Raw genomic sequence first — 10,442 nt, 5'->3', positions numbered from 1 at the left:
TAATAAAATGCCTGAATATAGTAACAGCCAACAGGAACAAACAGCCATCAGTGATGCAGTACTGCTGCACTGTGACTATGTTTGGGGGATTGTTCTCTCTGTTTTATATGGACAAACTTCAGTGGAGTATAAATACTAAATGAGTGAATGTACTTTATTACTTTCCACCAGCAGAAACAGCACAAAGATCACTCTGTCATATGTCTTCTAGTCTCTGTGTTCACATGTCTTCTGTTTCAAATGCAGATGGCTGTGGATGAAGAGAAATGGCAGAAGATCCTGGAAGAACTGAAGAGCTCTGAAATCAAAGACTGTGTTCCATGTATGTTCAACTATTTACATTTGTTTGTTGTTTTCTATTTATCTTTCCTCTTGTAAGATCTGACACAGTTTGTGTTCATGTGACAGTGTTCAGTAAATGTATGTTTGCTTTGCAGGTGCTGAAGAGTTGAAGAAGAAAATTCAAAGTCTCAACAGTGATGTTTTGGATTTTCTTACTTATGTGGTGAAGAGTTTACCTTCAAAGAAACCAGAAACAGGTTATCGTGTTATATACCGCATTACATTTATCTGAACATCTTATATTATTCATCACAAATGTCGTCTCTGTGCAGCTGCAGGGTCAAATGTCTGATTTATTATTCACTTTAAGCCAAATTTGTACTTTCTGCCTCTGTGAGAACAAAAGGTTCTAAATAACGTAGTGTTTGTGATCAGAGGATGAACATGAGCCTCTGTACAGATGTCTGCAGTCGGTCATCCTCCATCTTTTTCTAAACCTGTTTGTTCTGTGCAGAGTCACAGAGGAGCTGGAGTCTGTTCCAGCTGCCACAAACTCTGAGGCCTTTGTTTGACTCTTAGTGAGACTGGATGGACAGGTGGATGAATAAATATCTCATTTTGTCATAAATTTGGTTGAATTTCAACAAAGTAGCTTTTGATGTGTTGAGCTACTGTAGCTTCCACCAGTCTTCCACCTTAGGAGCTCTTTTAAGCCAAAGATGCTTCATGAATAACTGTTATCTAAGAAAACTCTCAGTGTGCTCATTCTGAGAATGTTCCTGGAATTCTATCAGTAAAGGCCTCAGTGTGAGAACCTTCATGAACATGATCTGTGGTTTGCACACAGTCTTGTAGCACCACATACTGTAGCAACACAAATCTGTGCAGCACCCAGAAAATCAGCAACATGTAACACTTGTTTCCACAGATCAAGACAACCAGGCTGCAGACAATAGAGAGACATCACAACCTGACCGTCCAGAAGCGGAGGATGCACCTGATGACATGGATCCAAAGAGTGAACCACCTGTAAGTACTCTGTTTTTACTGCTGACCAACCAGCACAAATTCCACTACTACTACTTTGATTATGCAGGTGATATTTTACATTCAAATTTCTTAAATTAACTAAAAAAAAAACATGAGTGTAACTGTCAAACTGAGCTCAGTTTGACATGATAACAAGTATGAAATGATAACAAGTCCATCAGAACAAGGAAAAACTTCTTTAACTTTACTGATTGTGTGAGTTCTGAACACAGGACTTGTTCATCTACTCCACCATTAAAGCTCAGGGAGACATCACAGCTCATACTGTAAGAAGACTTGATTTAATGTGTTCTCTAACACATAATCAAACTTTGTATTGTGTATCCAGGCTGCAGAAAATATGGAGACATCACCATCACAACCTGACTGTTCAAAAGAGACATTTGTTAACAGGGAAGAAGAAGAAGAAGAACAGCCTGCTGTCTCTCTACAGGCTGCAGAGTCAAACAGTGGGCAAATTAAAAAAAGACTACATTCAAGTAATGACACTGAGCTCAGTTCTAACAACCAGTCAGACTCACACCATCAGAAGAAGATCCAAGAAGAAAAGGTGAGAAAGTGACATTTATCTTTAAATGGACATGCAGGTTAAAAAGAATGAAATATATTTGGAGCTCCAACATTAAAGTTTAGAACAAATATTTGTCTTCACTGAAGTTAACCTCATTAAGACAACCCTGTCCTAATAAAACTGATTTAAAAAAACAGGAAGCATGCTGATGGTAGAGGGGCAGGGTTGGAATCAGCAGCAGTAATCAGCTCTACAGATAATTACTGTTACCTCTCAGCTCATGTATGCTGCACAAAGAACACGTTCCTAAAACCTGGACAGAGATACATCAGTGATGGATTTAACTCATGACTCAGTTCTGCTGCACTGTGACTATGTTTGGGGGATTGCTCTCTCTGTTTTATATGGACAAACTTCAGTGGAGTATAAATACTAAATGAGTGAATGTACTGTATGACTTTCCACCAATAGAAACAGCACAAAGATCACTCTGTCATATGTCTTCTAGTCTCTGTGTTTACATGTCTTCTGTTTCAAATGCAGATGGCTGTGTATGAAGAGAAATGTCCGAACATCCAGAGAGAAAAGAAGAGCTCTGAAATCAAAGACTGCGTTCCACGTATGTTCAACTATTTACATTTGTTTGTTGTTTTCTATTTATCTTTCCTCTTGTAAGATCTGACACAGTTTGTGTTCATGTGTTCAGTAAATGTATGTTTGCTTTGCAGGTGCTGAAAATGGAGCGAAAAAAGCAATTCAGCCTCATGATGCTGTGGGGGACAGTTTACCTCCAAAGAAGCCAAGAACAGGTTATCCATATAAGGAGTTATTTACTGCCTCACATTTATCTGAACATCTTGTATTATTCATCACAAATATCGTCTCTGTGCAGCTGAAGAGTCAAATGTCTGATTTATTATTCAGCTACAGTTTGAGACAAATTTGTACTTTCTACCTCTGTGAGAGCAAAATGTTCTAAATAACATAGTGTTTGTGATCAGAGGATGAACATGAGCCTCTGTACAGATGTCTGTAGCCGGTCATCTTTTTCTAAACCTGCTTGTCCTGTGCAGAATCACAGAGGAGCTGGAGTTTGTTCCAGCTGTCACAAACTCTGAGGAGAGGCAGAGTAAAGATACATACAGATAAATATAAACAACAGATTTTATTTTTTTGTTTGTGGTGCAGACTGTAAGGTCCATGTTTGTATGCAATTTGGTCTTTTAAGTAGTTTAAAGTTCTAATTTCAGTTGATAGTCTTCCAGCACCACTGACATGTCCTCCTCTTTTCTAATGAGTTCAAACCTCACACACATCACCATCATTTGAAATATTCTCAGATTACATCTTGAACAATGTTCCTAAAACATGTTAGGTGAAAAATCAAAGTCAGTTTATTTTTGTTCTATTTAAAGAGGTGTTCAGTTGCATCTTTTAAATAAACACAGAAGTATAAATTTGGCTCAAGTCATAAATGTACATGTGTTAATGAATCAGTTTCTTTGTGTCAGCTCTTATTAGAGATGACAACAACTAGTTTTTAAATCATCAACATTAATGAAATGATTTTTTTTCTCATTTTTAGCAACGTCATTGTTTCCCACAGTGACTTTCTTCTGTGTCGTTACTGGTGAGACTTTTGGTGCTCATAAGACCATAGTAGAAAAGGTGGAGAAAAGACAATGGACCTCAACAACTTGGGTGGAGAGGACAGAAAGTGTGCAGGAATGTGACATCATCATTGTCTTCTGTACAATCACATCCCGTATTGGCTCAGATGTGGAAGCAGTCAAGAAACATGCAGCAGGTAATGTACAGAGGGTCACTGAGATATGTGTGTTTTTGTCATTTCAAAAATCCCTCAGATATTTAATGTTAAATAAAGTTCTGAATGTGGGGACATCCTGAACCTCTAATCATATGGATTTAATGGAATAATGTCTGATATTTCTGTTTGTCTTTCAGTGTCTTCCAACAATAAACCAGTCATTGTGGTGCTGATGCATCACACCAGAGATGAGGAGTTTCCACCAGGAGAAAGGAAATGGTTTGATGATCGAAGGTTTGTGTTGGAGGTTCATGTTCTCTACCATGAGACTCAGAGAGGATTACTTCAATGTGCACAAAATGACCAGGCTGTCAGTAAAATACAACAAGAGTTATTCAGACACAGTAAATCTCTATGGTCTTTATCATAGTTCAGAGTTTTTTTTTTCCAGATTGAAATCAATTAGTTTGATCCTCTGCTGTTTCGTGGTCATGTGAGAATATGGATACATCCAGTGTGTGCACCATGAGTGTGTGGATGTGTTAATATCTAAACTCATAGTGATGGCTTCACTCTGAGCATACATACATGTGACCTGCCCCACATTGTGTTTGAAGAGGAAACAATATATTTAATCTCTGCATATATTTGGTGTGCAGGTCTACACAACCGCAGAGGTCATACTTCACTTAACAGTGAACAAACATCAGATCATTTGTTAACAAAGTGAAAAACAAAAGCTAAGAATAGGAAATATTATGTAATTAAACTGGCAGCAGAGGGACACAACACAATCAAGCCACACAAACAGGAGTGAGGTGAAAACCTACATTTAACATACACCAACCTGCGATTGTAAAGTTAAAGAAATAATGAATGTCTAATTGAAGATAAGTAAACTAATGAACTATATTAAACTAATTATTGTATTGTTATTATATATTGATACCAGCCTGTAGTGAAATTAAGCTGACAAGCTGTGTGTTATGTTTCCTGTGGTTTTGTCTTGTCCCCTGTATTATTTTGATATAGTCTCATCTCCCTTGTGTTTCCCACATGTTTTACTTCCCCTGTGTTTCTGCCCTGATTGTGTCTTGTTGCCCTTGTCTATTTAAGCCTCGTGCTCGCCTTTGTTTGTGCTGGATCGTCCTGTTTGTTCATGTTACCTTGTGTGCTTCTTGTGGATTCCTATTTTCTAGTGTGCTCCTGTGTGTTTTTCCGAGACTCCCCTGGATTTACTTACCTGTTTTTAACTTCTTTTTGTGTTTCTGGATTTTGTGAAGAGGCATTAAAGCTCAGTTTTTGTTGAACATTTGTCATTTGATTTTGTTTGCAGCTGGGTCCACCTTTTTACTGAACATCCCTGACACTTCTTTTGTTGATTGGATGTGAGCGGATGAACTTGATTGGCTACAGTGTAATATAATGCAATCCGTTGTCATGTAATTCCTGCTTCTGTGTTATCTCTCCACCTGTGTTGTTTTTTCAGTGTTTGTATGTCTGACTTGGTTTCTATACCTCTTGAGGAATAACACAAAAACTGAGATCTGCTTCTAAATGCATTCACATGAATAAAGGTGCACAGAGAATAAAAAGAAGTGTTTCAATGCTCAGTTTTTCATTCATTTTGTACAAAAGTACTTTGTAAGGGCCAGACCTCTTCCATCTGCAGCCAGCTCTTCACCTGAATCTTCAGTTTTTACATGAACTACATTTAAATGACCACATATATTTTAAACTTTGGTCATCTCAATCACCTGGAAAATCTGACACCATCTTAGACTTATGGAGCAGAGAGCACCAATGTTCTGTTATTCTGTTAACAAGTGTTGACAATGAGGAAGTGCCAAAAGCTGCAGTTCCTCACATGGCCACTTGGGGCTGAAATCTCCATAGAATTGCATGTTAACATCAACTTTCACAACACCAAGCTTAAAAATAGTTTTAGTTTCTACATGATTTCCAACCAGTTAATTATCAAGCATTTCTCCAAACATATTGTTCAAATTCCACCAATAAAACATAAGTTTGACCTTTGAATTCCCCTCAGGGATCAATAAAGTAGTATATATCTATCTATCTTGATGTTCTTATCTCAGGCTGTTCTCTGCACTGTTTTGATCCTCCCACCGTGAGTTGATACTTTCTCTTTCCCCTGCAGTGAGACTGCACCGACATCTTAAGAGCAAAGGTTCATTTTTCTCCAAAGTCACGTCGTTACATGAAAGTTGGATGCATGTGTGAACGCTTGTGTAACTTATACAGCAGAGAACAAACATCCTCCATTTAGTTTCAGCTCTGTTAGAGTTTCCACCCAGGTGGAAGGTGACAACAACAGTTTAAGTCTTAATTAACATTCCTGAACGTGGTGATTTATTGATCCCAATAACAGAAATGAACCACTGATCCTGTCTCACAGCAATCACCAAATCATTTGTGTATAACCTTGATACAATTCTCTGCAGTGTAGAAGGAAGCTCTGCTTACATGAACAAAGACTTTGTCCTTTAACACTGAGGTCATGAACCCATTTCTGCAGTCCACCGTCTGTGTGAATGGCTTGCTATAGTCAGGCAGGGCTAAAACAGATGATCCCATAAGTAGCTGTTTAACTCTGGTGAAAGCCTGCTCAGCTACTGTGTTCCATGACAACTTGTCATGGGCTGCCATGGGGGTCTCGTAAATGAGTGTGGTCAGTGGATTTACCACCTGAGCGTAGTTGGGAATCCAGCTCCTACAAAAATTAGTCATGCCTAAGAAAGACATCATTTGTCTCTTTGTGACAGGTCTTTGTGCTGTGAGGAAGGCCTGCTTTCTGCTCTCATCCAGCGTGCGGCCCTCCCCAGATAGGTTGTAACTATTGACAGTAAAAACTATGGACAGAGCTTCCGTGACGTCACCCGTTTGGGAGGAAACTCACGCTGTCATACGGCAACTGTCTGTCACTCAAGCGGCAACGCCCATAATTATGTGTAATTTTAAGTCCGAATACAATTAAAACGAGTGGGTTGTAAAAAAATTCACCCCCCTACAATTGACACTAGAAGAGAACCTATCATCTGAGACCAGAGTGGTTTTTTGTACCAGGCCGTAAACATGTTAATTTCTGCTGTGAAGTCGGCCATTTTAACATGGGAGTCTATGGGAAATTACTCGCTTTTGGAGCCAGCCCCCAGCTGTTGCAGCGTGAATTACAAGTTTTGACACTTCCACATGGGCTTCAACTTTGAGCCCCGAAGGTTGCCGCTTGGTTGTAACCCAAATATTGAACCCGTCTCTTCCAAACCCTTGAACCCTTGTGACCCTGGGCCGCAAGATAACACAGGAGGGCCAGCGTGTCCTCTTTGCACTGTTTCTCTGTGTTTGAGCAGACAAGTATATCATCAACATACAACTGTTATGCGAGGTGTAGGTTTTTAACAGGACCCAGGCGCAGACAAAAATAAAGTTCAATACAGGGAGCTTTATTCAAAGCTAAAACAACAAAGACCAGAGAAGCGGGAGAACAAAAGCAGGGCTACTGCAAACAGTGCCAGTCAAAAATGCAAAAATGCAAAAAACAAAAGTACAAATAGAAATAAAACACAAAAGAAAGGAGGTCAAAAACAAAGCCAAACCTGAGGAAGATGGGAGGACAAGGAAACACGGAGGAAGAAGGAGGACGACGAGAAGGTGGGAGGCAGGATTCACGCAGGATTCACGCAGGATGCACATGGGGTTCACAAGGGATCACAAGGGAAGAACTGGCAAAGACAAAGGGAAAGCATAGGGCTTAAAAAGAGGAGAGACGACACAGGTGAACACAATTAGGGAGGAGCAGGTAATCAGGAGGAGGGAACTGGGAGGAAGTAAAACTGGCAGGGAGACGTACAGGGAAGACAGGACTACAGAATAAGACAAGGGGGCACAGCAACACTGAGGACAAGAGGGAGGAAAGAGGGATCAGAGAAGGAGGAAGACCAATAACAAAAATACATAACAAATGATCAGAGAACAAAATAAACAGGACCATCCACAACAACAACAGTATCTGACTCCCGGAGGGGGGTGTGAATTTGGCAAGGTTCGTCGACATTGCTTGTGAGATATAGTGGGACTCTCACAGTAACCTTGAGGTATTCTTGTGTATGTATATGTTTTTCCCTCAAACTATAAAGCAAACCAAAATTGGCTGTCTGTATGCACAGGGACAGAGAAAAGTCAATCACAGAGAAAAAGTTACTGTCAGTACGCACATCATTCAACAAAGTATGTGGATCAGGTACCAAAGGGGCCCTGGGAATTACAGCTTGGTTTACAGCTTGCAAATCTTGAACCATCCTCCAGCCGGTGGATGGAGCGGCTTTTTTAACCGGGAACAGGGGTGTATTACATGGTGAATCAGCACATTCTCTAATAACACCAGATTCGAGTAAGGCCTTTATTGTGGGTTTGATTCCCTCTGCGGCCTCTGGCTTAATAGGATACTGTCTTTGAAAAGGCTTGTAGGAGCTTTTTGGAATTATTTTTACAGGCTCTGCGTCCTTTATAGTGCCGACATCAGCAGGTCCAGTGGACCATAATTTGTCAGGTACTACTGTTAAAGCGCTGTCCTCCTCAGAGGAGAGCAGGAACAGGCCTCAGCACTGTGACTTTTCACTCAGGTGCACAGCTTTCACTGCGGTTGTGCACCAGTTTAGTCTCTGGCTGTACATACACAACTCAGGGGAGAAGTAAAGGCCCATCTTCCCCTGCACAGGATTCCAATCAATTGATCAAAATAAATGTTAGTGATTCTGATCTTCGCAGAAGCGGCCTTAAAAAACTTGTGTTCATACTGGCTGTCTGACCCATGTGTGTACTTGTAGTACATTGTGCAATGCATGTCAGTGGGTTGCTGGACAGTGGCGGCAGGATTAGCCACTGCTTTAGTGAGTTTAAACAATTCTTCAGCAACCGCCCCTGGTCCAGTGACTGTCAAATCCAAACTATAATAATAATTTGGGTCCGCGTCCTGTTGGTGTGGGGACAACTGCAATTCCTAGTGTTGACATTATATCTCTCCCCAAAAGGTTAATAGGACATCGGTCAGACAGCGCTGGTACTGATAAAAACTCTTTGCTTAGCTGCCCGCTGGCAGACTTAACAAACAACCAGTCTGAAGAATTTTTGTCCCTGGCATGTGGCACAGAATGGTTTAGTACAGATATAGTGGCACCTGAATCACAAAGTAACTCGACATATCTACCATCAATAACAACCGTAATCAATGGCTGCTGTTCCTGAGACAATAGCACATCTAGATGGTGTAGTTCAAGGATATGTTTTGTATCGTCTGTCTCATTTTGATGTGGTGTCTTTGAGAGTGTAGCATTAACGTCTGTGTGCATGAGTGTGTGTGTCTGTGTTGTTGTGCGTGATCTGATTCGTCGGTCAGTCATCCGGATCCATCCCGGGGCTGCCAGCCATCACCCCCTCTGTCCTGTCTCCTTCCTCTCCTTGCTTTGCAATCACGGGCCCAATGCCCAATTTTTCTCATATTACCTCGAAAATAAACATCACATGCATTAGAATCATCCTGATCATTATCAATGACTAAGTGTCAACTAAGTGTTTTCGGATGAAGTTTCTCACGGGCAAAGAAAGGCCATTCAAGAACGCTGTCTTTAATTGCTGTGTGTATGGTGAATCCTCAGCATTCTGTTGTGGGCCTGGTGGTGTCATGCCGCTGTGTGTTGTTACAACCGGCCTAGGGAAACCTAGTTGTAGCATAAAGTGACTCTTCCCTCCTGTTCCAATTCCCAAGGTATATATGAAAGATATCAACGACGAATGGAATTTATATAAATTTATTTATAAACGAACCGAGACAACAGAAACCTTCAGGGTGAGCAATGCCAAAATAACAAACAAAACAAATAAGGTTCTCAGCTCCTGTCTTTCCTGAACAAAAAAAATAGATTCAAACAAAAATACAGGTGACTTCCCTGACTTCCTAACAAAAAAACAGGAGAAAACGAATAAACAAAAACGGCTTTGCCCCTACTCGAATGTGTCTGGTATGTAGTAATAATTTAAATTCAATTACTCTAGGTAAAGCGAAAATCAAACGACAAACCTAAATTACACAAAATACTATTCACAATTTAATGTCCAATGTATAATCAAAAAATCGAACGCAGTCTTCTCGGGATGTGGAGCGGAGGGCAAGAGCATCGGGTGGCTGATGTGGAGGGTTTTTAAATTCAGAGCCCATCTGTGTCCTCCAATCCTCGAGCTCCACGTCATCCAGCTGTAGAACCAATAGTATGCTCCCCCCTGTTGGCGGGGAGGGAGAACACTCACACACACAGAATATATGACTCTTGTCATAACAGTGTATTAAACACTGCTTGCAGTCGAGCGAAATAAGCTGCTATGGACGTACCTTCCTCCTGCCTGCAGTCATTGATGACTGTGTAGTTGGGACCGTGAGTCCAGTGAGTGACACAGCGCATTAGCAGTTCATCCACTCTCTCCCTTAAAACTTCATCATTAGGAAGGTGGATGTTTCCGTCATCTCCATTTGGGTTCCAGGTACCTACCACCTGGTGCCAATCTACCCCCAATATAAATCTGATGCAATCTTCAATTTCTGCAGCATTTAATTTAAAGCTCTTAGCTAAGCTCATTATGTGACGTCTTTTTTTTTTGGATGAGGAATGCCGTCTACAGCCTTCCGTATGTCAGCCTGTGACCAGGCTCTATACACCTGAACCATATCGGGCTGACCTGATGTTCTGAGCCACGGGGGTTTGGCATCTCAATTAGTGGGAATTCATTAACATTAACTGGGTTTAGCTTTAGGTTTAG

At 40.7% G+C, this 10,442-nt stretch overlaps 2 protein-coding genes across 1 annotated transcript in view; one reads left to right on the top strand and one right to left on the bottom strand.

The window, feature by feature from the left end:
• The window catches only part of LOC114426624 (uncharacterized protein DDB_G0283697-like), a 403,048-nt gene that overhangs the window by 169,668 nt on the left and 222,938 nt on the right, over positions 1-10,442 (top strand). The window contains exons 16-19 of the mRNA XM_028394144.1: positions 438-539; positions 1,211-1,311; positions 1,661-1,882; positions 2,387-2,462. Coding sequence (XP_028249945.1) covers positions 438-539; positions 1,211-1,311; positions 1,661-1,882; positions 2,387-2,462 — 501 coding nt within the window. The remainder of the gene's footprint in view (positions 1-437; positions 540-1,210; positions 1,312-1,660; positions 1,883-2,386; positions 2,463-10,442) is intronic.
• The window catches only part of LOC114426642 (interferon-induced protein 44-like), a 114,838-nt gene that overhangs the window by 36,903 nt on the left and 67,493 nt on the right, over positions 1-10,442 (bottom strand).

This window comes from Parambassis ranga, chromosome 21, assembly GCF_900634625.1.
Source record: "Parambassis ranga chromosome 21, fParRan2.1, whole genome shotgun sequence".
NCBI classification, from domain to species: domain Eukaryota; kingdom Metazoa; phylum Chordata; class Actinopteri; family Ambassidae; genus Parambassis; species Parambassis ranga.
This window is presented reverse-complemented; position numbering and strand designations above follow the sequence as displayed.